The sequence below is a fragment of the Apteryx mantelli genome, chromosome 3 (assembly GCF_036417845.1).
Source record: "Apteryx mantelli isolate bAptMan1 chromosome 3, bAptMan1.hap1, whole genome shotgun sequence".
NCBI classification, from domain to species: Eukaryota; Metazoa; Chordata; class Aves; order Apterygiformes; family Apterygidae; genus Apteryx; species Apteryx mantelli.
Genome location: NC_089980.1, coordinates 50,886,337 through 50,913,478, shown reverse-complemented (window position 1 = coordinate 50,913,478; position 27,142 = coordinate 50,886,337). Strand labels below are relative to the sequence as shown.

Sequence of the window (27,142 nt, the reverse complement as noted above, 5' to 3'; positions counted from 1 at the left end):
TCCAAAAGGCCTAGGATTAAACTGTGCATAGTAGCTGTGAGTATCCACCTTTGTTATGCAATCTCTAAAACACTTTGAGCTCTGCACTCCTTCTGAAATGATACCACTTAGATAATCCAATGTAAATTGAACTGTAAAAAGTATTGCATTTGTTTCCTGAGGAAAATATTCCATATATAAAAAATTTGGTTGTTAACTTTACATTGGAAACCATTTGCTAATTCCTTACAGTGGGTCTGCTAGAGTTAATATTGTAATGATGGTGTATTTTGGACTCTCAGCATCCCTATGTGGTCTTACTAAAATTGGCTTCCGCCTGAGATAATTTAACTCAGCTTTCATGAATTCATATTCAAGCTCAGATGCTCAGCTCAGGTATTTTTCACATTGTTTTCATTAGCATTTTATACCCCTGTAGCTCAAGAAAGTTGCATTAAATTGAAGGTAAATATGCCAAAATATGTGTCCTCTTCAAAGTTAAATGTTTGCCACTTCAAAAATACTGCATTAACATTATCCAAGTTTGCACTGTGTTTCATTCTTTGCTATAGTGAGACATGGTTTCCATTTTAGTTTAAAATGGTATTCATATAAAATAGATCCTTTTACAATGGGAACATAATGAGTATAGTGGCATTTATAAGACAAACATAGCAAAAGGACATTTTTTTCCAATTTGGAAAAACAGTTATTTTGAACTAGCCAAAGCATGGAAGTCTCAGGCAGAAAGACAGACAGACATTTTAATAATTTAGTTGTAAGATACTGGAGAAAAGTCATTTTTCAAATTTTATAGTGTCTCAGCTGAATTTTATAGTGTCTTGCAGACACTGAACACTAGAATATACATATATTTTGAATTTTTCCCCTGTGTTATTTAGGATGTATTAGTTTTAGATAATGTGACAAAACCTCTCCAATTTATTCACGAGGGCTACACTGTATTTTGCTGCAAACTTTAATAATTTTGTTATCTGTTAACATGGCTGAATAATTCTTGATTTCTTCTCATATTCAAATGTTCAGAAGTGCACGCCTGAAGTATTAAAATACGTGAAATATATGAAAGCTGCCCTCACACAAAGAGGAGATAGCCTTTTCCACACAGCATGGTGACTAATGTTTCTTATTTATGCTTGGGAGCAGAGAATGCATCCTTTATGGATCTTAAGAGCACAACAGAAAGTGAATGCTATCAAGCCTTACAAAAGTGGAGTCATATGTGATAATTGCTTCACATAAGATAATGTTCCAGTTCCTTCTCCTCACTAGTTCTGTGAGATAAGTCTAGTGATCGGGGTCACTCTGCTCCCTGCTGTAGCTCAGACCCTGAAGTCTTCTGTCAGACTGCCCACCACTCTGCTTATTCTCTGATGGCTTTAGTCCAGAAACAAAAATGAGATAGGCAGTGGACTTTCATCCTGGGCTGCAACATAAAACAGATGTGAAAAAAGAAGGAAAAATAGCAGGGCTATCAGTGAAGGTGTTTTCTGGTAAGGCTTGTCTCCCTAAGGGTGCTTTCCTAAGAAACACATACACAATAACATTACTTTTAAAAGATCAGTGACCTAGCTCTGAACCTTCAATTGGTTTTTATTTCTTTTCTCCCTCTTCCTGTCTGACCCATTTCAAGTTTCTGAATTTGAAACGTGTTATTCTTGAAAGGTCATTCCCTTTTGTACATTTTCTTCATTCCTGTTTAGGAACAGTGAAAGTTTGGGATTTTGGAAGTGGGCAGGAAATGAAAGCCTTGCCTTTGGCCCAGCACAGCAAAGATGATAGGCATCGTCTGCTTCAAGTAGTTTATCTGAAAGCTAGTCAGAGTCAACATGTGCTTCTTGTTTTGGAGCAGAGTGGGAAGATGAAAATCATTCAGGTTTTTCATATATATGTATACATATATGCATATGTATGTAATTTTTTTCTAATTTAATTTGGTAGCTCCTAATTTTAAAGGTAAATAGAGACTTTTTTTCCTTAATCAGTACGTAAACTCTTAGAAACTAACAAGGAACAATCCATTTTCTGCATATCATCAAATTAGTTTTCTGCATTTCTAGTTAAGTGTTAATATTAGTCTGTTGCTCTTTTTTCAGCATTCTGATCATTTCTTTCCATGCACTCCCTATAATGGAACATGAACATTTTTCTCTTTGTGATTGAGCTTTTGTGATTCAATTTCTGAATATGTTGTCACAGTTATCAAATTAACCTGTGGTTGCTGGAAAAGAGCCACAGGATCTTATGTACTTGTGCATGCGTATACTGTCACTCATTAAAGTTAATAGGAATGCTCAAATAAGTGAAGTTATATATGGTTGCAGAATCTGATTCCTATGTCTTAAAATTGTTTCCCTTCTTTTCTCCTTCATAAATTAACATTAAAGGCTGAGATGCTCCCTTCTGAATTATTGATGCAAAGGGACTACGATGGCCTGAATCATTTAGAGAAAGTTTGCAAAGCGACTCTGAGGCTTCATCATGTGCTGAAGCTGTGTAAACTCCCAGTCCTGGTATCCATTAGCTTTTAAAGAAAAAAACATTGACATAAATGTATTGTGGACTTGTGTATTTGATACATGTTGTTTTCCTAGCATGTATATTACATGACAAAATTGGATTTTGTATGCATTGGTAGAAACCAGGAACCTGACACTGAGCAGAGTCTGCACAGACTGAGTCATGGCTACCATGTGCAGAACTCCTCAGAGCCATTTATTCTTCTTGGCTTATATAGCCAAATGCTCCCTACCTTGTTTACCTAATATATACATGCTGGCAGTTCACAAAGGGAGATGAAGCACCACATTACTCCTAAAGATAATGTTTTAGTTATGAAAAAAATATCTGGTGCCTTGATTCCATTCCCTAGCACTGATGCAATGGGGATTTGCGTAAAGTAACACTGGCCACTCTGTGGCCACTCTGATCAGAATAGCTCCAGATCTGGCTGTTGTAATGATACCCCTTGGACTGGCTGTAACATTAAAAACTGCAGTATTTAAATGCTTTCCTTTGCATTAGAGAACTCATCTCAGTAATATTTACATGATTTACTAGAGTGGTGTAAGAAATAAGAATTAGCTCTGCTGTTTACGCAGCAGTGGCTTTCAGCTGTGAAGGAACCAGCATCCATTTGGGATGCTTCTTCAAGTGTATAGGAAGGATACACAATCTACACAAGAGGAGGAGGAATTTTGCTAAAATGAGCTGATCCTCACCTAAACATTTTCTCTTTTTAAATAGAAGAAGCCTTTTTTATAGGACACCATTGTTCTCAGGCCTCTTTTCTAGAACTCTACCCTGGGTCATAGATCAAGGGCAGCTGAACATCCTTAACCCCAAAACCAGAGACTCAGATCCCTCCCAAGTTCGGTCACTCAATCCACTCCTTCAGAGGGTTGCTAGGTTCATTGGAGAAGGACACCCCAAGCTTAGCCAAGGAATCACAAGTTAGTCACAAGAAGTTTACTTCTAAAGCATTGAGGTACTGATCTTTTACAGTAAAAGCTTTAAAATTTTGCCATTGTTATTATAGATGGAGTTTATCCTGTTTAAAGAGTTTTTAGTTCACTAGCAGCTGAGACAGACTAGAACTGTTCCTGCAAATCCTGCTTATGTACTCAGCCCCACTGCTCTGAATAAAGTCCTGCTCTTTAATAGTACCTCAGGCCTAGTGCCATGTTCTCATGAGGCAGCTGTACCTTTTCCTCTTCCACAGCTACCTCTCAGCCTCAGTGCACTCCTTGGGCCATGAAACAGCACAGATCATCTTCTTGGGGTTTTGATAACAATCCTGTGTAGAGAGACTGTCCCAATTCAGCCACCGAGCACTGAGACTGAGATACTTGCCATTCCATCCCAGCCATCTCTATGCCATAAGGGGTCCTTTTAATATTTACTGATAGTAAACTCTCATGACTCAGGATTCAATATCAGAAACCTCAAAGGCCTCAAGCCTGTAAACCTGTATGAATTTTAACCTCTCCAACTATAGCCCAGTATTCCTCTTGTTACGTTTTTCCTCTATGGGGAGTATGTGGCCATGGTATTATCCTGCAAGAAAACTCAGTATCAGAAAAGATTTTGATTAAAGGATTTTTTTCTACTAAAATCCTAAATTAAGAAAGTGGCTTCTTAAAAACTGATACAAAGTGACAAGGCAGTAATACATCATATTGACTTCCTGAACTTGGCTCAATTTCCAGTCTACCTTGTGTTCCTTTCAGCTAAAAATTAACGGGATGCATTTGAAGCTTACAATTGGGGCCTGATTTCTCAGACAAACTGTCTTTTTTAGGAATTATCTTCTTCAGATTGGAATGTTTTACTTACGACAAAATTCTCTGTATGAACCCTTAAATCCACTGTGTGAAAGGGAAGGAAGATCTATAGGGAGGAGTAATAAGACTTATTAGCCAGATGATACATTTAGGAAAAAACATACAAGCTTTTGTCTTGGTATATAATTTATTCCTTATGAGTCTCCTGCTAGTAAAAAGCTGGTTTTGCTTTTGATATTCAGATTTTTCTGAAATACTAAGCCCAACAAACGCCCCCCCAGTGTTATTAATGAAATTGTTAAATCATGCATGTGATGCAAATGTATACCTCAACAAACAGGTTGATGAAGAATAGTTGAATCTCCTCCAAGTCTATATGAATCTAAGTACATTAGCATTGTGGCATATAGTTGCAGAACTACTTTTTTTACACTAATCTTTCCAAGATAATGAGAAATACAGGTTATTATTATTGCCTTTTTAAAGAGGCTTTAAATGTGATAGGTAGCAAGGTAAACTTGAGTAGCATCCCCAAAAGAGTTTACTATTTGGAGGAATCTGCCATGCTGTTGCCAGGAATAGCAGATGCTCTGAAATAGCCTGCCTGTACAGCCTGTCCACATGAAGTTCATAGACTGATGAATGCATTTCTTGTTCCAATCTAACACCACGTCCATGAGGCACTAGCAAATCACATAGTAGCACTGTATATAAAAACATGCAACCTAAAACCAGCAAGATCATGAATAAGGTAACAGCTTTTTATAATTGTACATGGATTTATTCTCTCTAATACACAACATAGTACATTGTGGTAGACATGAAAATACCAAGCATCTGGAAGAACAAGCATTTCTGTAGAATGCTTTCTCCCCATGAAAATCACAGTGAAAGAGAGCCTCCTTATAGAGCAGCTCTGAAAACTCACGTCTCACAATATTAAAACTTGAAATAAATAATTAAATCTGGTATTTCTGAATTAGTAAAAGATGCTCTGTATTCAATTTACTAACAGCTTAGAAAGCAATTTAACCCAAATACTGCTGTGACTAAATTTTATTTCGGAAACTGCACAGAAATACTGATTAAAATTTTTAGTCCTTCTCCCAGGGTATTTCTTGTTTGATACATTTAATACTCATTCTGGAGTTCAAGGCATCTATGAAAACAGAACAAAACCCAAGGAGCTGATTTTTTTAACACTTCCCAAAACAGAAATATAGAGATATGAAGGTTAAAGCAGAAACTAGATACTGAAGTGGATTTGTTATAGGTGGAAAAACTATCATGATAACTCCCACTGGCTCTGCGCACAATGGGGAAAGATCAATAACTGAGAGCCATGGCTGAACCAAAGACCTTGAACTTTTCACACAAGTGGGACAATCAGCAGCTTTGCTGACATGTTAAATATGAACTGGTGATTACCAAAGTTGATAAAAAAAGCAGCTGTAACTGAAGTGACAGCTCACTTTAAGTGGGTAGTTAAACTGCAGACAATCAAAAAACTCCAAACTCCACAGCTAGTCAACTTCTAATATACCAGCAGGTAATTCAAAGTGAGCTGAAATATCTCTAACTGGTGCTTCCGTTTGCACAGCAGGCATATGCTAGGTGAAGTGTGTAATATTTTTTGTAGTTTGGCACAAAAAAACAAGGTTTTGGCACACACTTACAGATCTTTTACTTATGAATGCAAAAATGCTTTCCTTCCTCTTTCATTAAGTCAATTGTTTTAATAGGGTAACAAAGTTCAAACATATCTAAATGTTACATGGGTGCTTCCTGAGGCAGTGGTGTTTCCACGAAAGAATCCAGTTTTGTCTCTGTCACTGAAGCCTGACGCCTTACAAACACATGAATTTTTTCCAGACATTCAGCTGTTACCTGACACCAGTTCTCTAAGCAATGAAACAGAGGTGAGAAACACTTCAAATTTCAACATCATTTAGAAAAGATCAAAAAAAAGGTTTACTATGCAACTGAGAACTGCATGTTTTAACAACAGGATGAAAACCAAATAAGTATTCCAAACTTTTCAGTACACTAAAAGGTCTAAAATAAATCATGTAAGAGGGTAATTGTTTCTATGGAGTATATTTGCCTAATAACCCACTGCATGGTTGTCTCCAGGATTAAGCACTTCCCATTCCTGTACAAAATTATAAGTTGAGGTCCTTGTATGATGAGTCTTTTACAAAGGAAATGCATTTCAATAAACTGATCTTCAGTAATAGTGGCACATAAAGATTGGGCAGGCTGTTAATGTAATTTCTAGCCCTGTATGTAACTGGTGAAATATCTTTCCCATTTCAAATAACATTAAGCACTGACTTGCCAAATCTCTCTTCCCAGAGCAAATATTTTTTCACAGTGACTGTGACTAGTGCTGCAGACATCTGCAGAATGCTGCCTTTCACTGTGCTTTTTAAAAAAGTGCTTCTAGTTCTTGTTGCTGTATAAAACTGCCACAGTGAGTTGCAGATAATAAGGGCTCCTGGCTAATAGGAGATCATCTGCAAACATAACTCCTTTGTGAGCTCTACTATTTCTACTTCAGAATAGGTATGGAGAAAGCTGCTGCAGTTGATGCGCTAAACATTTATTTACCTTGGATGAGTGTAGAGAAGCCAAAGTGAGTGTAAATATCACAGCTCACTATTTATCCTTACTTCTGGTCATCTCCAGCTATACCTCTCCAGGACTCCTTCCTCCAGCAGTGTTATCATCTGCCTGGTATCCTTTTTACTTTCCAATCTAGTATTTTTCCTATATTCCTTCCGCATGGACTTTAGGAGAGAACCTTCACCGAACTTCATCTCAGAGAGATTTGAGAGGTGGTGGAGTCTCCTTCTCTGGAGATATTCAAAACGCGCCTGGATGCAATCCTGTGCAATGTGCTCTAGGTGACCCTGCTTGAGCAGGGGGGTTGGACTAGATGATCTCCAGAGGTCCCTTCCAACCTCAGCGATTCTGTGATTCTGTAAAGGACACAAAATATATCTGAGCAAACTGTTCATCATGTAACAGCCAAGTTCTTTAATTACTGCCACTCTGATCATTATAGCATATAACACAAGAAAAAGGGGATAGTCAATGAAATGGAACAGTGATGAATTCAGTCGATACACAGGGCAATTACTTTTACTTTACACATTACCAGATCACTGGCAGGAGCATAATCACATTTAAAGGAGAAATGGATGCTTATTTAGCTAACAGGAATACTCAGTGATACAATGGTTAATACTAGGAAGATATTTTTGGAAGGAATACAAAACTTGAAGCTTCAATTTTTAAATCAATCAAAATATTAGAGATTAATAAATAACCTTTCAGGATGCATTTTACCCTCCATCTAACTACTTTTTGATTTAGTCTCAGTCTAAATTGAGGTACTGAAGAGTACTGAACACATAACCCATAGTTCTGATCTGGTGTTGCAATTCCAATGCAATGCAAAGCACTGCCCACTTAATCTTGTTTTTAATTCCATTTGGATGTAGAAGACATGTTTATGTACTAGACATTACTAATAAGAGTGATCCCATATAATTAAGACAGTCTAATAATTGTAGAACACGAGTACAAATTATCTTTATTGCATTTGAGTGTACAGGGAAAGGTATAGAGTCATAGGTAGAAAGGACAGGTGAATGGATGGGCAGGCTGATAAGCAAACTGTTTTTAAAACACGAGAACAGAAAGCAAGGGATAAATTCTTCTGTGCTATTCCAAGAGCTTTATGAATGGTCTTGAACCATTGTCCCTATCAATAAAAAGTGATAGTCACTTAAAAAGTTAGGCTATGCTAGGGTTTACCATACAAAGTCTCTGAGACAGCAAGCTCTTAATACCAGTTCTCAATGCTTAATCAAAATCTAGTCCACTGATCTCCCCTTATCCAATGAACTAGTCATCTCAGAGAAGTCACAGAAGACTATCAGATTGGTCAGGCATGATTTCCCCTTCATAAATCCTTGCTGACTACTCCCACTAACCTTTCTGTCCTTCATGTGCCTCAAAATAGTTTCCAGGATTACTTGCTCCATCACCTTTCCAGGGTTCGAGGTAAAGCCAACTGGCCTGTAGTTCCCCAGATCCTCCTTCATGTCCTTCTTGAAGACAGAAGTGACATTTGCTTTATTCCAGTTCCCAGGAACCTTTCCCAGTCACCATGACCTTTCAAATTGAGAGTGGCCTCATAATGATATCAACCAGCTTTCTCAGCACTCATACGTGCATCCCATCAGAGCCCATGGACTTTTGTATGTCCAGTTTGTTTAAATGTTTCCTGATGTGATCCTCCTCCACTCAGGGTAGGTGTTCCTTGTGTCAGACTTTCCCACTGGTCTCAGAGACCTGAGATTCCTGAAGATAAGTCTTACCAGTAAAGACAGAGGCAAAGAAGGCATTGAGTACCTCAACATTTTCTGTGTCTTTTGTCACCAGGTCCTGTGCCCCCTTCAGCAGCAGACCCATATTTTCCCTCATGTTTCTTTTGCTGCTGATGTACCTGTAGAAGCCCTTCTTGCTGCCCTTCACATGCCTCGCCAGATTCAACTCCAGGTGGGCTTTGGCTTTTCTAACCCCATCCCTGCACACTCAGACTGTGTCTCTGTATTTCTCCTGGGTGACCAGACTCTGCTTCAGCCTCTTGTAGGCTTCCTTTTTATGCCTGAGTTTTGTCAGGAGCTCCTTGCTCATGCATGCTGGCCTCCTGCAACCTTTGCTTTATTTCCTGCTCATTGGGAGGAACCAGTCATGACCTGGAGGAGGTGATCCTAGAAAATCAGCCAGCTCTCCTCTGGACTCCTCTTCCCTCCAGGACTGTATCCCATGGGATTCTTCCAAGCAGGTCCCTGAACAGGCCAAAGTGTGCTCTCCTGAAGTCGAGGGATTTGATCCTGGTTTTTGCCTTGTTCCCTCCTCTCAGGATCATGAATGCCACCGTCTCACGGTCACCGCAGCCAAGGCTGCCCCCAGCCTTCACATCCCCAAGCAGTTCTTCCTCATTTGTAAATGTGAGGTCCATCAGAGCACCTCCCCTCATCAGCTCCTCTGTCACCTGTGTCAGGAAGTTATTATCAGTGCGCTGCAGAAATCTTGCTTGTGCTCTGCTGTGTTGTCCCTTCAGCAGATATTGGGATGGTTCATGTCTCCCATGAGGAGCAGAGCCTGCAAACATGAGGCTTCTTCCAGTTGTCTGAAGGTTTCATCTGCTTCCTCCTGATCAGGCAGTCTGTAGCAGACATTCACCACAACATTGCCCACATTGAACTGCCTGCTAATCCTGACCCATAAGCACTCGACTGGCAGCTCTCCATAAATTCCCGTTGCTCTCTCACATAAAGGGCAACTGCTTCTCCTCACCTTCCCAGTCTGTCTTTCCTCAAGAGCCTGTATGAATCCATTGCAGCACTACAGTCGTGTGATCTATCCCACCAGGTCTCTGTGATTCTAGTGAGATCATAGCCCTGCAACTGTATGCAGACTTCTAATTCCTCCTGTTTGTTCCCTGTGTTGAGTGCATTAGTGTACAGGTGCATCAGAGAGGTGCCCAATCATGCCGATTTCCCAGAAAAGGTAGGGGCGCTTCCCCCATAACGCTGTCCTGTAGACAACTTCCTTCCTTATGTGCATGTGCTTGAGCTGGGCCCCTTTCAGCCCTGTTTTGTTGATTATGAAGTCTCTCCTGCCTATGTCACCCTGCACCTTTTGTTTACCAGCCTGGTTCACCTCTTCCTCACATGATTGTTGGTCATCCTTTCCCTCCCCCATCATTCCTAGTTTAAAGCTTTCCTCACCAGGTTGGCCAGCCTGTTGGCAAAGATGCCTTTGCCCCACTTAGTCATGTGGATCCCATCTCTTCCTAGCAGTCCTCAATCCTCCAAGAGGGTCCCGTGGTCATAAAAACAAAAATCCAGTTGCTGACACCAGCTGCCCAACCAGTTTTTGACCTACAGAATCTGTCCACTCCTCCTCAAACTCTTCCTCCTCACTGGCAGAACTGAGAACACCACCTGGGCCCCAATGTCCTTGACCATCACCCTCAGAGCGAGCCATGCAGTCACACTTGATACATGCCGGGACTCCCCTAGCAGTGTCGTTGGCACCCACATGGAAGAGCAGCAGGGAGGCAAGTCTGAGGGCCAAACGAGCCTTGGCAGCCTCTTCACAGTGTCCTGGATCTGAGCCCTCAGCCAGCAGCAAACCTCCCTGGACGGCATATTGAGTTGACAGATGGGGGCTTCCAGCCCCCACAGCAGGGAATCTTCAACTATTAACATTCACTGCTTCCTCCTGGTGCTGCTGGATGTCTCAAATACAGTAGCATTTGAATAAAATGCACTGAATTTATGGTTGCTGTAGATACTGTCAATTTAGACATCTTGTTAAATTAATGGTTAAAACATTTAACTCTCTAGTGTCCCCATTACTGCTACTAAAACTCTTTTTTAATGCTTTTGTAGAATTTTGTACCTTCCAGGGAAATGAAGTGCTTTGATGTGTTAAAAGTAGAAGGATGCAGTTTATTAGCTACAGGAAGTGCAAACGGTGCAATAATTTTGTGGGGTTTTGAAGCTGCCTCTGTCAGATGTCTGTAAGTAATATTTGATCTCCAGTATTTCACTCTAACCTTTCAAACAACATATTGGAAATTCTAAGATAGATTTTTCAGTATTCTCTACTAGAAGTATCATTCCTGATGTGTGACCCATCTGTCAAGGGTGACTGAGAAGTAGGAGTTAAGAGTAGCAATTTATCTCCCCCCTACACCAACCTGCTTCAAGATTATTCTGTTAGCCAGTACGCTGGCCATTTGTGGAAGGGGTGATGTAATCAAGAATGGGGTTTTGACATAATTCAGCACCACCACTGAGGAAAACTGTCCCTAAGTCTCCCTGTCATTGATTAGTGGCTGCTACAGAGCTGTAGAACCATCCTTATTTTGGATGTTTCATATTTGGGAGGACATCTGGAAAGTAATGCTATTTCCGCTGATAATGGCAGAAGTGCTGCATTATCAGTGTTTGATGTGGTGGCAGTTCTGCTCCCTATTTTATCTTACTTCTTCATCTTTGTTTTGGAAATGAGTGTGCCTCAGAAAATAAAGTAAGTAGAGGTTCTTTCACCCAGACATATACAATCTTTGAGACACTTCTCCACATCCATATGAAAATTTCTGGCACAAAGTAGGAACAGGCAAGCAGCTTCAGTGTAGGCTCTTAAATGACACTTTCAAAAGCTTTGCACATTTCTTTTTTATCTTACAATGTGCCTTGAGAACAGACACTGCAGTGGATAGGCTGTTGGTTTGTTCTACTGTTCTTGTTTGGCTAGAGAGGTTTAGTCTGCATCCTTCCCTCACTGGTAAGGAGATGCCTTTTATGGATGTGTAGCTGAATATCCCAACCATTCATTGAAAAGGGAAATTGAAATGCCCACAAAACTCTGTTACAGCCATTGCTTACAGATTGGGATTTAATTATATTTAGATGTGCTTTCAGATGGGGAATTTGGCTGTCTTTCCATTAAAAGATCCCTTAACCTTGAATTTTGGGTGACAATGGCATTACCAAACTAACTTTTAAAAAATGAGACAGACAGAAATAAGCCTGTCACAGACTGCTGAGCTGGGGCTGTGGGATTAAGCAGTGATCTTGATCTTGAAAGTGATAAAGATGGAGTAATGGAAAGATGTTCCATTCCAAGAGGTGAAGGGGAAGGACAGCCATCACTGCTTGCCTGAAGGGGTAAGGTGTCAAAGAAGAAAAATGGATGATTCAATAAGCGACAAGAAAAAAGATATGACCAGTTAAAATCTACACAACCAGTTTTGTCTTAAATGAAAGAAATTAAATTCTTTTGCAGAGGAGAGTACTGTTTTGGCAACAGCTAATTTTTTTTAGGATTACTATTTTTTTGTATTATCCTCTGGTCTTTTTTTTTTAACTTTCATACTGTTCTAATAACTTGCCTTTCTCCAATTCTGTATTTTTCCCCTCATGCTCATTTTAATTGTCTTCTTATTCTTACCTTCAAGTCTGATGAAGATAATTTCCTTTTGAAATAGCTATTCTTTCTCATAGACAATTTAGGGAAATTCAGGCAATTTGAGGGGGCTGGGGAGAGACACAGCTCTGAGGAATGTTTTACCATACCCGCCCATCTCCTACCCACTAAGGAGTAGAGGCATTTTGTTGAAACACCTCTATGATTGCAGGTGACTAACTGCCCAGATCTGATTCGACATCAAATATCACTGACCAATTTTGCCTGGTTCTAGCAAAAACTTTTAACAAGACCAGTAGTAATTAATATAAAACCTTGTTGGTTAGTTTGGTTTTTGGGCAATCAAATTGAGGGGAGAAAAATATGTTTTAGATTGGTACAAGTTGAAAATTTATTTCATTTTCTTCACTTCAAAAGAGTACAAAAATTCATGTGGGAAAAACGTTTACTTCAGCTTGAAATGTTTAGCTGTCAGTCACTTGGAATAAAGAGGAAATGCTGAGAGTCCTCTCCACTCAAGAAGCCTATGATTAAGGTACTTCTCAGTACTTTGGAGACATGGGCTCAGTTCCTACTTACATTTGGATGGTTTTGAACCTACATCTCCCACAAGGGTCCTTTAACTATCATGTTACAGGATACAGTGCAGTGCAAATGGCAAAGGGGAATCTTCATTTTCTTTTCTTGGAACAATATCAGTTTGCATGGAGTTCTTAGCTATGTAGGGAACCACAAGATAGGAAAGAAAGATCCATACCTCCCAGGTCTAGTCAATTATATTTTCAAAGTGGAGCAGCGTCAACAGGAATGGTTGAGAACCTGCCTTTGCTTCATCATAATACATGGCAGCTCTTTGGCAGGTGGAAGATGTGCATTCCAGTGCCAGAGTCAATATTGGCATTAGTCTTTTCAATTATTACTTTTAGTTCAAAGTCGTCAGTAACAAAAAGAAAACCACAGATCACATGTCCAACAAGGAGAAATCTGAAGTGATTTTGGAAGTCTGGTAGAGATCTTCCTGTTTGCTCCTGGTTACACGTAATATGCTTCAGGAAATACAGCAGTTCACAGAAAGTGACAAAATGGTGCAGGATAATTCCAGAAATTCCCTTCTGGAGTAAGCTGCCACATCAGGAAAGTGAGCAATGACAACATATCAGGTTAGACTGAGTGGAAAGGCATGATGGTTGTTCTGTGTTGGTTATGGAATACAGGCCTTTTTAAGACCATCCAAAGTCAAGATTTAGCTATGCTATCCAATAGTTTCGCAGCATCCTTCATGTGTAAAACTGGCACGTCCGTGAGAAAGTGAGCTAAATTTATCTGCACAACAGGAAATAAAAGCTCGACTGGAGTTTTGGCGCTGTCTCCTCTTCCTTTGCTTTTGCTTCCCTGTATATCAGGAGGCCAATTCATGTGGATGCATGGAAGAAAGGGAAGTCAATACTTTGCAAGTAGGGTATTATGCCCAGGGGTTACATAACTGGATTGAATGCCAGGAACAAGATGTTTTTCTAATATTAACTTAGCTAGTTAATTTCAACATAAGTTATTTTACTTTTGTCTTAAATACTAATTCTCAAGGAAATACATGGTGGAATGAAATGTTCATCATTCCATCAGATTCCAGTTTTTTCTGGCACCAGCACATTCTGTACCTACTCTTCACTATCATTAATCTATCAATCATCACTGATTAACTGATTTTGGAAAACTGTGTCTAAAACTTTCAGCTGACATATGCTCTAGGAAACAAAATGTTTAATTTTTTAGATTACCAATAAAGTCTACAGCTTTTTCTGGGAACAATACACAGCCTACCTGACATATCCTGTGCAAACATATTTATTTTCAGGTATAAAATTAATGAAGACAGCCAGACTTCAGTTTCTCAAACACCTGGAGTCAATGCTGTGTTATTCCTTGTCCACAGTGCTTTCTGCTCCAGGTAACTGTATGCATTGTATCTTTTACCAGGGCAGGGGCATTCATTTGGAATTTTGCTGTGTAAAACTGATGTAATTTTTGTCCAGGACAGCTATTTAAAATTGGGGTTTTGTTTTGGTTTTGTGTTCGTATTTAATTAATTCAGTGTCAAGTCTAAGCAGTTAATTAGTTTTCCCATTCTTAAATTTTTGATATGTTTATCAATGCATGTTATATGGTCTTTTTTTTTTAACCACTCCACTAAGCTATCTTTTCATGATCAAAATGACCTCCGAAGTCTCAGTTCTGTTCCAGATGAAGTCAACTTTTGTCTGGTATTCATTCTCCTGTGTACTGTACCTTCTTGGACTCCTATCTCTGTCAGATGATTCTGAGAGTCCTCTGTGGCAGCAGGTTTTTTCTTTTTTCAAATGTGGTACAATCCTCAAGGCATTAGACACTCTCAGCAAACAGAGGGAAGCTCACTGAAGTGTGCAGCCTCAAATCTCATCTTAAAACAAACTAGAAGCTGCCATACACTGGTAGCGTTGCACGGGGAGCACAATTTCAGCCAAAGATGCCCATTTAAGGCAAGCTCAGGAAGTGCAGGCTAGATGAGTGGACAATGAGGTGGATTGAGAACTGACTGAAAGGCAGAGCTCAGAGGGTTGTGATCAGTGGCACATAGTTGGAGGCCTGTAGCTTGCGGTGTCCACCAGGGGTCAATATTGGGTCCAGTATTGTTCAACTTCTTCACCAATGACCTGGATGAAGGGACAGAGTGCACCCTCAGCAAGTTTGCCAATGATACAAAGCTGGGAAGAGTGGCTGACACACCAGAGGGCTGTGCTGCCATTCAGAAGGACCTCGACAGGCTGGAGAGATGGGCAGAGGGGAACTGCATGAAGTTCAACAAAGGCAAGTGCAGGGTCCTGCACCTAGGGAGGAATAACCCCATGCACCAGTACAGATTGGGGGTTGACCTGCTGGAAAGCAGCTCTGCGGAGAGGTACCTGGAAGTCCTGCTGGACAACAAGCTGACCATGAGTCAGCAACGTGCCCTTGTGGCCAAGAAGGCCAATGGTATCCTGGGGTGCATCAGGAAGAGTGTTGCCAGCAGGTCGAGCGAGATGATCCTCCCCTTCTACTCAGCCCTGGTGAGGCCACATCTGGAGTACTGTGTCCAGGGTTGGGCTCCCCAATACAAGAGACACGTGGAGCTACTGGAGCAAGTCCAGCAGAGGGCTACAAAGATGATTAAGGGACTGGAGCATCTCTCCTATGAGGAAAGGATGAGAGAGCTGGGACTGTTCAGCCTGAAGATGAGAAGACTAAGGGGGGGATCTTATCAATGTGTATAAGTATCTGAAGGGAGGGTGTAGAGAGGATGGGGCCAGACTCTTCTCAGTGGTGCCCAGCGATAGGACGAGAGGCAACAGGCACAAACTGAAACACAGGAAGTTCCATCTGAACATGAGGAAAAACTTTTTTACTGTGAGGGTGACAGAGCATTGGAACAGGTTGCGCAGAGAGGTTGTGGAGCCTCCTTCTCTGGAGATAGTCAAAAGCCATCTGAACACAATCCTGGGCAACGTGCTCTAGGTGACCCTGCTTGAGCAGAGGAATTGGATTAGATGATCTCCAGAAGTCTCTTCCAACCTCAACCATTCTGTAATTCTGTGATTTTGAGCGAAAGGGGTTGCATGCATATGTAACTTCAGAAGTGCTTATCTTCCAATGCATATGCAAAGGCAGTGGTAGCCAAAAGGACTCAATACGGTTTAAATGCCTATGCAGCTTTAAGGTCTTAAGCAATTAGACAACCTTTTTGCTCCCTTAAATCATAAGGATGGTTTATGCTCTAATGTTGCTTTAAAACCTTCAAGGAGCTTATGCATTTACTACACCCCTAAATGTGACATTGCCACTTAATTGAACATAGATCTGCTTTTTGACATTACAACTTAATGATTAATTTAAAAAATACTAGGTAAATTAAATGCAGTAATCATAATTCACAGATAGGTTTTTTATAGATCAAGAAAAATTCTGATAATGTTTAAGCAGGAGGTTCCCGCAATGACTTTGAATCATATAGATTTATGTTTTGTATGTTCTGTAAAGGTATCTGAGTGAATTTGATTCTGATCCCACGTACACATATGTTAAAGACTGGTAGTAAGTTCGTAAAACTAAGCCCTGAAAAACTACAAAATCAGGGCCACCTGTGCAAATCCAAGTGGGCTGTCTTGGCTGCTTACTTTCTGTATAGTCTTTACATTATCCCAGTTATTCAGATAGTCTTGTAGAAAACAGAACAATTGTGATATCAATGTAAGTTAAGTCTGTTGTCTGGTAGAACTTTTCTTGACTCAAAAATGCAAACATTGGAGACTACATCCAATTTTTTTTCTTGAGTTTCTTCCACACAATCCCATTTCTGAGCACTCTCTTAATAGATCGAAAGGAAGTTTCTATAATTAATTGAAAGCTATTTGCAGAGTAAAGCACTTTGTAAAATGAAAGGGAACAAGCCATTAGCAAGTGCTACATTCTTCCCCTTCACTTTTATACCAGCATGAAAACCAGCATTTTGATTTACTGTGGATTTAATTTGTTCACAGGTTCTGACAGGATAGGTTGGCTGTGTGATAAGCAAATCTTGCTTAGTGACTTGGATAAATTTCTAAAACATTAGCAATCCTTAGTCTAACCAGTCTAATCACTTCAGGTACTCTTTTTATTATGCTTTATTACACTGGACAATGTTGATTTCCAGATAGCAAACAGTATCTTCAAGAATGTTAGTGATCTCCGATACTCTATTTTGTACTGTCAGCCATCTCTCTCTGAATATTTTCTTTCACACAGGAAAATTGGTTCCCTGTCCTCTACTACTACTACTGTAAGGAGTGATATCAGCGCCATTCCAGGACAGGAGAACACTTATTTGAACCTAAATAAGGTAGGTATAGTGGCTTCATGAATTCTGTAGAATATCTGTTTTGTTTTTATTTTCAAATCTAGTAGCTTACTAAAAAAACTCCATACAGCCATGCAGAAAGCTAGAGGTAAAGGATAACACAGGAATGAACTTTGTTCTTCTAAGCTTGGGGTAAGAATGAGATGGGGAATTAAGAATATATTCTGTCAGGCAGCCAGCGCTCTGCTACATGGAATGGCTGACTACCAAAATTTTTGTCAGATGCTTATCACCAGCAGTTCTGACTTTCAAACAGCTGAGAACTAGAAGAAGAAGGTAAAACAGACAAATCATGAAGTGACTACATTGCAGCCAGACTGGCTTGGATGCCATGGATGTATTGGCTAAATTTAAAGCATTGTCAAAGAGCAGAAATGGTAACTTTTTTTTAATTTGCTATCAAGCTGCTAGTATCTCAATTTGTGTGTTTTTGCTAGGGATACCATTGTGATTTTTATGGTGCTTTTTCCTTTTCTGCCAGAAGGAGATGCCATATATGCAAAGCAATAAATGGCAAGTAGGAAAAAGGAGGAAAAAAACTGATCCTATCTCTCAGTTTCTTTCAAGCTTTTTTTTTTTTTTAAGCTGAGTATGGCACTTGAATAGATTCCCAAGTTGGCACAGGCCTAGTTTTGATCTGCAGACTAAAGCATACGATAGCCTGTGCTGTGTAGTTATTAGAATAACAAAATGCACAGCCATATGCAGCTCTTAAAAGGATCCCCAAAAGCCCGATACATCAAGCCTGGCAGATCAATAGGTAGGATGAAATTGAAGTGGTTTGTCCTATTCTAAGACACCTCAAACACTCATGGCTAGATAATTTTTCCTGCCTTCTTTGACTTCAATTTTTGAGGCTTGTGCTGATTACTGTCAGCCTTGGGGATCATCAGAAACGATATTATTGTTCGATATTATGTAATGATGCATAAATGAAGGACTGTCAGAATTTTCACACTGAGGATTTATATGCAAGTAAATGCTACTGCTACTCCCGAACTTTTCTCATCTTTGCTCAAGGTAATAACAAGATAATATACATGTTCTAAATAAAACACAGTAATCAAGAGATCTAGAGCACATTCATGTGACTGTAAGTGATCGACTTTGCTTGACCTAAGAAATCACTGCCTTCCAGCCAAATTTACCTTTTGCATGCTCCTGGCTTATTCCAAGTACTGTATCCTCAAACTGCAGACTGGTTGAAGCTGGTTGTTTTTACTAAGCTAGCATTACTGTATACCTGTGCTGTTCCTCTGCTTTTCCTGAGCATCCATCAGAATGCAGAGCTGGAAGAACCTTTGGCCTGAATTCACAGTAGACGAACTTACACTCTACCTAAAGTGGATTAACACAATGGCTGCATCTGACCATGGAAGTGATTTAAATTAACTATATTTTGCATTTGCAATGAGCTGGCATTGCTTTTGTGGTGCATTACAGCATCTCAGCTCAAATGTGACAACTATTCAGGTGTGCTAACTTGACTGCTTGCAGTCATGAGTACTTTTCTTTACAAAGGTGCCTAACTCCTGTTTATTTCTGATTTTGACACCTTCAGATTAAATGTTCCTTGTTTTCACTCATTATTCTCCCAGATAGAATGGAAATTGGGAGAATATTTGAATCCTCCAATTAAAATATTATGAGTTCCTAAAATAATTTCAAATACACAACTATTCTGTAGTCACACGAGTTCCATTTTCTAATTCTGTTACATTTTATTCCTTGCTTTTAGGAAAATACAAAAAATGATGAAATTAATACTCAAGTAACAGCAGGTATGGAAGTATGTTGTTTTTCATTCTCTTTGTTGTTGATCCATGAGTGTTCTGCTCAAATTCCCATTTGAACTGAGTCTGCCAGTTTGCCTGGCAAACTTCTTTTGAGTTTAGAATAACTGGGATACCAGTTGGCATGTGGACGACGCACTTCCATGTCTTTTGCTCACCCCAGTTTGCAGTTATTTCCCCAAAGCAAGCCCAAGATGCAGTCTTTACAAGGGCTCAAATACTGATTTTGCTAAATAGATGTGATGCTGAAAGCCTTGCGCAGTTTGGGAGCACCAATTACACAGCATCCCCTCCCACATAAATATTTGAGCAATAAATTACTGAAATGGTAAACCAAGAGCCAACTTAAGTCAAATGTGAATGAATGGCCTTACGGAGAAAATCTTCAAAAGCAGATGGAATTTTAGAAGGAAAAGTCTTGTCTGTAGTATGTATCCTTAAAACAACAGAAACAATAGAGAGCCCAGTGCTTAAGAGCTAAGGCACTAGACTGTAAACAGGGAGGGAGTCAATGAGTTTGCAGGAAGCAAAACTTGTAGATTCTTTTGAATCCTTTAGAAATCCTCTGCTGAAAAGCAGACTTTCCCAATAACAAGAAATTTGATAATTTGAAGTGTGGCTTTAAGTTGAATTTATTCCGCTAAAAAATCTGTGCCCAGATTTTTAGAAACCAGAATATCCCCAAGCCTTGTACCTGGTCAGTGAAATATACATTCATGTCAGGTCTTGCACCCACTGAATGCCCATTTCACTGAGCACTTTCATAAGACCCCAGGATCTCCAGCTCTAGGGAAGTCACAGCAGGAACTCAGAAGGGGCTTTCTGTGACCTCTGCTTTGGGTTTAGCAAAAGTTTTGAACCTGAGATGTAAGTATAGAAATCTATGATTTCAGAGTTGGTAAGTGTCATTTAGTTATTAAACTTTATTTCATTGCTAAATTTCCGGTCATCTCTAGAACCCTCACCCAGAGACTGCAGAATGGCCTCTCACCTGTCCTGGTGACTGCTGTCTTGCACTGCTCCTCCACTCTCACTGGTGCGTGCAGTTTCTGTAAAATCTGTTGCTATGCTCTGAATAAGGTTTCTCCGCCTCATGAAGGAATAGTGCTGGACGGTTTAGATGAGATCATGGAGACTGTTCTCATTTCTTTTCAATTTTTCTTTATCCATATTTGTAACACGTTTTCAAAGTGATGTCATCCTGCAAATGAAGTTTCTTTCCAAAGTTACTTTTTCCTAGTGTGATGTAATTTCTGTACATTCAAAACCAGTACAAAAAATTGTGTTGAGATGATGTATTATCATTTGTGTTCCAAAGCAGAAAAAGACACAACAACATATAAGAATGTGCAACAGTTGGAGAAAAAAGTATCATTATCCAAAGCTGTAATGGGATACTCACCAGTACTGGCTTCTGCTCATGAAAATGGCTATATCTATCTATGGAGTATTCAGGTAGCTATCTGAATGTCTTTGGGATGGGACTGGACCAAAGGAGAAGGTAATTCTGCCAATTTTCGTAACATGCTTTCTACTAACTAGCATTTGCAACAGCTTGCATTTTTTGGTTCATAGTTTCTTACATGGACACAAATTACTTCTGCTTTTACAACTGTAGCAGAGAGTAATCACAAATGGAAAATGAGGAAACACATGACTAGGAACAATTATGGCAAAAACTGACTGTGAAGTTGTGTGAAAGTCTAGTAGTCAATTTTCCACCCATTTAATTTACTTTCTAAGAAGGATGATAGGCAAGGCATAGTATCCTGCTCTCAGAACAGGAGAAATATGTCTCTCTAGCAGACTTTCTCCAAAATCATTTGGAGATAACAGACCCTGTGCCCTGTAATGAGAATTAGAGAAGACCTGCATCTGCGTCTGGGGAGGAGTAACCCCATGCACCAGTGTGTGCTGGGGACTGATCAGCTGGAAAGCAGCTTGGCAGAAAAGGATCTGTGGGTCCTGATAGACAACAAGTTGAGCCAGCAATGTGCCTTCACAACAAAGAAGGCCAACAGTATCCCAGACTGCATTAGGAAGAGCATTGCCAGCAAGTCAAGGGAGGTGATCCTTCCCCTCTACTCAGCATTGGTGAGACCACATCTGGAGTGCTGTGTCCAGTCCTGGGCTCCTCAGTACAAAAGAGACACGGACATTCACATCCAGCGAAGGGCCAAAGGGCCACAGAGATGATTAAGGGATTGGAGCATCTGTCGTATGAGGAGAGGCTGAGAGCTGGGAATGTTTAGCCTCAAGAAGAGAATGCTTGGGGGGACCTTATCAGTGTGTATAAATACCTATGGGAGGGAGTAAAGAAGACAGAGCCAGACTCTTCTCAGTGGTATCCAGTGACAGGACAAGAGGCAATGGGCGCAAACTGAAATACAGGAAATTCCATTTAAACATAAGAAAACACTTTTTTACTGTAAGGGTGACTGAGCACTGGTACAGGTTGCCCAGAGACGTTGTGGAGTTTCCATCCTTGGAGATATTCAAAACCCAACTGGACATGGTCCTGAACAACCTGATCAACCTGACTCTGCTCTGAGCAGGAGGGTTGGACTATATGATCTCCAGAGGTGCCTTCCAACTTCAACTACTCTGATTCTGTGATTCTATGAGTGCAGCACTGCACAAGTCAGTTAGCACTAGCAGGGTTACAAATCAGGAAAGAATAGTATCCTGACACATGGGATCTGTAGGTATAATCAGACTGTAAAGCCAGTCATACAACAGGCTGCCAATGGTTTAGGTGTTGTTATCACCTCAGGCTCTGCTTCAGAAAACATGTCATTCTAAACAAGAGGCCAAAAAGTAAATACAGAATGAGGATGGAGTACCATGACATGGTCAGATAATATTGGTCATCATGGTGGACAGTGATCATCATACCTCAGCCATGTCAGGCTTTAAAAGGTATCCCAGTAAAGGCAAGTCATAGGGAGAAACTTTCAGAAAGGTGATGAGGTAGCTTCGCAAATGTTTTGTGCAGAAATAGAATATGATGATAAATGTCCACAAGTACAGTGAGTGTGGAATATGTTCGGTTTTGTTGTCTTCATTATTGATATATTAGTGTGCTCAGATGCCTGTAGGAATTCCCAAGTTCAGACGGCAGTGATGTCATCATTGTCACAATCATCATCATCATCACTTGGATGACAGAGGCAAGAGTCCCCTTATCAGCAAGACATTTTTCCTCACCTTATCCAAAGGCTGAAGGGATAGAAAGGGAGAAAGTCCACTGGTGCTTGCTTGACTTGTGATCAGCGGTGCAGAGTCTAGCTGGAGGCCTGTAGCTAGCGGTGTCCCCCAGGGGTCAGTACTGGGTCCAGTCTTGGACCAACTTGTTCATCAGTGATCTGGATGAAGGGATAGAGTGCACCCTCAGCAAGTTTGCCAATGATACAAAGCTGGGAGGAGTGGCCGATACACCAGAGGGCTGTGCTGCCATTCAGAGAGACCTGGACAGGCTGGAGAGGTGGGCAGAGAGGAACCGCATGAAGTTCAACAAAGGCAAGTGCAGGGTCCTGCACCTAGGGAGGAATAAACCCATGCAGCAGTACAGGTTGGGGGTTGACCTGCTGGAAAGCAGCCCTGCGGAGAAGGACCTGGGAGTGCTGGTGGACACCAAGTTAAGCATGAGGCAGCAATGTGCCCTTGTGGCCAAGAAGGCCAATGGTATCCTGGGGTGCATCAGGAAGAGTGTTGCCAGCAGGTCGAGGGAGATGATCCTCCCCTTCTACTCAGCCCTGGTGAGGCCACATCTGGAGTACTGTGTCCAGGGTTGGGCTCCCCAATACAAGAGACACGTGGAGCTACTGGAGCAAGTCCAGCAGAGGGCTACAAAGATGATTAAGGGACTGGAGCATCTCTCCTATGAGGAAAGGATGAGAGAGCTGGGACTGTTCAGCCTGAAGATGAGAAGACTAAGGGGGGGATCTTATCAATGTGTATAAGTATCTGAAGGGAGGGTGTAGAGAGGATGGGGCCAGACTCTTCTCAGTGGTGCCCAGCGATAGGACGAGAGGCAACAGGCACAAACTGAAACACAGGAAGTTCCACCTGAACATGAGGAAAAACTTTTTTACTGTGAGGGTGACAGAGCATTGGAACAGGTTGTGCAGAGAGGTTGTGGAGCCTCCTTCTCTGGAGATAGTCAAAAGCCATCTGAACACAATCCTGGGCAACGTGCTCTAGGTGACCCTGCTTGAGCAGAGGAATTGGATTAGATGATCTCCAGAAGTCTCTTCCAACCTCAACCCTTCTGTGATTCTGTGATTTGTTTCAAATATTACTCAGCTGGGTTGTGTTCCTTTTGAGCTGAATGAAGTAAGGTTTCACAAGGGGCGTGTGTGTGTGTGTGTGTGTGTGTGTGTGTGTGTATTTACACACCTTGTGTGTGTATATATATATATATATATAGTATATATAGTGTATATATATAAAAATAAAATATCTTTGTTACCACATTCTCAGGAAGAAGCTAACAGGCACAGATCTTACTGAAAAAATTTCAGGCAAATACAGTAACCTTTGCACAGGAAGGGGATGCCAGAATCGTACTCAGAGTTATCTTTACTGGAATGTGATTCTAAGAACTGTGTTCACCCAGCAGGGAACAGTTAGGAACTGGGGCCAGCCGAGATGCTAACCCTCTGGAAATCAAGGTACACACAATTGTGATGCAGGAAATTAATATGGCTTCTCTTTTGTTCTGTTTTCTAGTACCGCAGTGGCTGAGATCTGAATGGCATTAGCAGTTTTGCAGACCTAGCTCGTAAGTGAGATACCATTCAAATCTTGTTCTTAGCCTGGACTGACTGAAGCAGACAGCAGTTACAATATTAACTAGATAATCCAGGTTTGTAATGACTTTACTAACATTGAGATATTTTCCAGATGAATGAAGAGCTTTTAAAAAACATTTCCTCTGCAACTAAATATAGTTTTAAGGGTGTCTTCCTCTATACTTCCCTCAAGTATGTGTAAGTGTGTATATGAGTTTGCTTGTGCATACGTATTAAAGCTTGGCTTCTTAGCTGAGCTAAAAAAAAAAAAAAAAAGCATGAAAATCCACTGTCCATAAATGCAAAGTTCAATAAAAGCACAGATCAAGGGTGCAGTAAATGTAACACTGCCACCTACCAGAGAGTAATCAAATTTTGCTTTTCTAACAAATTGATTAAATCGATTAAATGAACTGACAGTCATACTCTCTGAAATAAAATTATCAAATTCTAAGCAGTGCAGATATTATAATAGCAATAATAAAGAATTCCCTGAAATTCTGGAAAAACTAATACAAAACAGGAACCTGATCTACTATTTTCTGGTCTATGTTATTAAGTTACCACCATAGCTGATGATGTGACTAGGAGCTTCAGCAGAGTGCAAGATTTTGACTATTTTAATCTACCCCATGAAGACTATTCCAGAAGTACCAGACTTACTATATGGAAGGAAGTTTCTTAAAAGTCTATAAGAGGTCCTTGTCCATCCTGGTGCATAGTGGGGACAAAATTAATTTTGCTTTACCTTAGCTGTGCAAAGGTTAGTTGTATAAGTTCAGTGATCCCATTCCTTCTCTATGCACTCTGCTGAAGCACTTTCTACAAGTGAGCTAAATGACTCTAGAGGTGCCTTTTTCTCAACACTTGCACTTATCTTGGCCACCTATCCTATATTTCTATCAGGAGTCTACAGGGGTCTTTTTTAATTATAAAGAGCCTCCACTGAGATTCCACTGAGACTTTGACCATTCATTTTAATTCAGTGAAATGCACCCCATGCATTGTGCCATGCACCAAGGGAGCAGCGAGGAGGCTGTGTAGTCCCCTTGTCTGTGCGGTGGCCGTTCCCATTGTTGATTCTCAAAGCCAAGAGGGAGTCATTCTTGTGTGAATCCACCAATTGGGAACTGCCCTGCTTCTAGTCTTGCTGTAGGAGCCCCATGGGTGTAGAGAATTTCAGTCACTATCCCTGATAGTTTGGTAACATCTCCATAAATACCAAGCAAACAGGAGATGAACAAGGAAAGAGACATAAAGGTCCTGGGTTCCAGAAGTGGGATGTTTCTGGTATAAAAGCTAATGATTTCAGCAGGATAAGAGCACCCTGATGTTACTGAATTCAGTATGAGGCCATGACAATACAAAGACCTCCAAAACTGAAAGATCACATTGTTCACTTCAGCTACCGCTGCTGTACTTGCCGGAGGAATAGCAGATTGTAGCCCTTGCCAGGGCACACCCTAAATGCGCTCTCAAAAGTTAACAAAATCTTCCTCCTGATCAGCTTTGGGAAGCAGGGACTGGTTGGCAGAGAGTCAGGAGAAAGAGATGCAAGACTGGAGTTCCAGTACAATCTCAGCTATTGAAATCTTACTGTAATCTCAGAGAAGTGCCTGCCCCTGTAGGCTTCAGTTTGCTCATCTGTGGGAAGAGAATAATGATACATTCCTGCATTTAAGTGTGTCCTGCACTCATGAATGCAAACTGCTCTCAAAGAGCTAAGAATTATCAATGGTTTCTTTCATTTATCACGATATTCGAGTGACAGAGAAACTCAAGCTACAAGCTAGATACCAGACTTTAAACACTTATGATTGTTTTTCCACACATGAATTTCTTTCCCCAGTATCTATAAGCTCAGTAGCAGAAAACTTCAAATTGCAAATTACACAGTCAAAATCAAAGCAGACTTGGTGAATTAGAGGGGGAATTTAACTAATGCAGCCTGGGAAAAAAATGTACCTGCCAATCCATCGATAGTCCTGAAAAAGAAAGGGGATGATTATTTAGTTCCCATTTTCAAAATTCCTTTAGGATATAAACAGCTTATTAACAGCCCGGCGTACGAGCAACCTCTACTGTCTTCTCCAAAAGAAGAATGTCCTTTCTCATTTATAGTGCAGAATACCGTCAACTTGAAGTTCAAATGAAATGACTCTGTAAAGCTCTTCATTTCTTATTACATGATACAAAACAATCATAAAGGAATGTTTCTGCTCTACTTTCTATTTCCAGCTCTATTTGTAATGTATTCTGCCAGTCACCATTACAAAACTGCCCAAGGAAGTTAAATAAATACAACTGGGATTCGGTACAGTCATTTCTAGTCTTATTAAATCCTCCAGGCACACAAGCTACTTGCGCAAGGAAAGGTTTGTATATATTATTATAGTAAATAATGCATTATATTATAAGTCTTGCTCCTAACTACAAGGACATGCCACTTCCCTGCTTCAGTTGGTATTTACAGGAAATTATACAGGTATATTACAGTGTTCTTTAAAGGCAAGATATTAAATGCTTATAGAACATACTTACATGCTTACATGCTTATACCTACATGCTTTACTATTCTTTAAATAACTCACCAAAGTATTATAATCTTACTAATTCCTTCTAGGAGATATTGTTGAGCTTAAAGAGCAGTATCTTCAGCCTGTATTAGTCAAGATAACTCTGAAACCAACAAATCCTTTAACTCCTTGTATGTAACTTGATATTTCACAGAAATTATGAAATGTAATGAAAGATGTCACAGATAATTTGATTAAAGCCATTTGTTATAAACTGAATGTTAATGGATATCACAAATATATTATACTCTTTGAGACGTTTTTGTGAGAAAAATGTAAAAATGTGAACTTAATAGAATTTCTTTGCATGATTTATTTGTAGAGGACCCAAGACACAGAGGTCAGTTTGCATGACTGTGGTGACCTCAGATGCCCCACAAATCTACTGTAAAAGCTACTTACAGCTTTCAAAGATTTAATGTAAATCATGGCACATCTTCAATTCCAAGCTATCCGCCCTTCAAGAATAAGGAATTGAAGAGGAATATCTGAGCTGGGCAAGAATTTGGTGCTTCTGGCTTTCTTTAACGAAAGTTCCTTGGCTGCAGTGCTTCTCAGTCTGAGGTTCACCTTACAACTGTTTTTAATGTAATCTACACAAAATGGTCAAAAATGGATGTAATTGAATTGCACATGACATTTTAAATGATATTGATATATTATATTGTCTACCCTGGTTTTTGTTTTCACCATCAACAGAACAGTTTGAGGGAAAGAGAAATGTCAGAACTGATGTAAAAAAACATTTTTTTTAAGAGAAGTGATCATAATT

At 40.2% G+C, this 27,142-nt stretch overlaps 1 protein-coding gene and 1 long non-coding RNA gene across 2 annotated transcripts in view; one reads left to right on the top strand and one right to left on the bottom strand.

Moving 5' to 3' along the window:
- Window positions 1-24,049, top strand: part of WDR64 (WD repeat domain 64) — a 97,354-nt gene extending 73,305 nt beyond the window's left edge. The window contains exons 14-21 of the mRNA XM_013943968.2: window positions 1,704-1,876; window positions 6,026-6,202; window positions 10,757-10,887; window positions 14,155-14,247; window positions 17,097-17,190; window positions 18,947-18,989; window positions 20,323-20,502; window positions 23,733-24,049. Coding sequence (XP_013799422.2) covers window positions 1,704-1,876; window positions 6,026-6,202; window positions 10,757-10,887; window positions 14,155-14,247; window positions 17,097-17,190; window positions 18,947-18,989; window positions 20,323-20,468 — 857 coding nt within the window. The 3' untranslated portion in view covers window positions 20,469-20,502; window positions 23,733-24,049. The remainder of the gene's footprint in view (window positions 1-1,703; window positions 1,877-6,025; window positions 6,203-10,756; window positions 10,888-14,154; window positions 14,248-17,096; window positions 17,191-18,946; window positions 18,990-20,322; window positions 20,503-23,732) is intronic.
- LOC136991571 (uncharacterized) overlaps window positions 15,707-27,142 on the bottom strand; it is a 14,507-nt gene continuing 3,071 nt past the window's right edge. The window contains exons 2-3 of the long non-coding RNA XR_010883711.1: window positions 19,993-20,202; window positions 15,707-15,833 (exon numbers count right to left, since the gene is read on the bottom strand). This is a non-coding gene — a long non-coding RNA (uncharacterized lncRNA). The remainder of the gene's footprint in view (window positions 15,834-19,992; window positions 20,203-27,142) is intronic.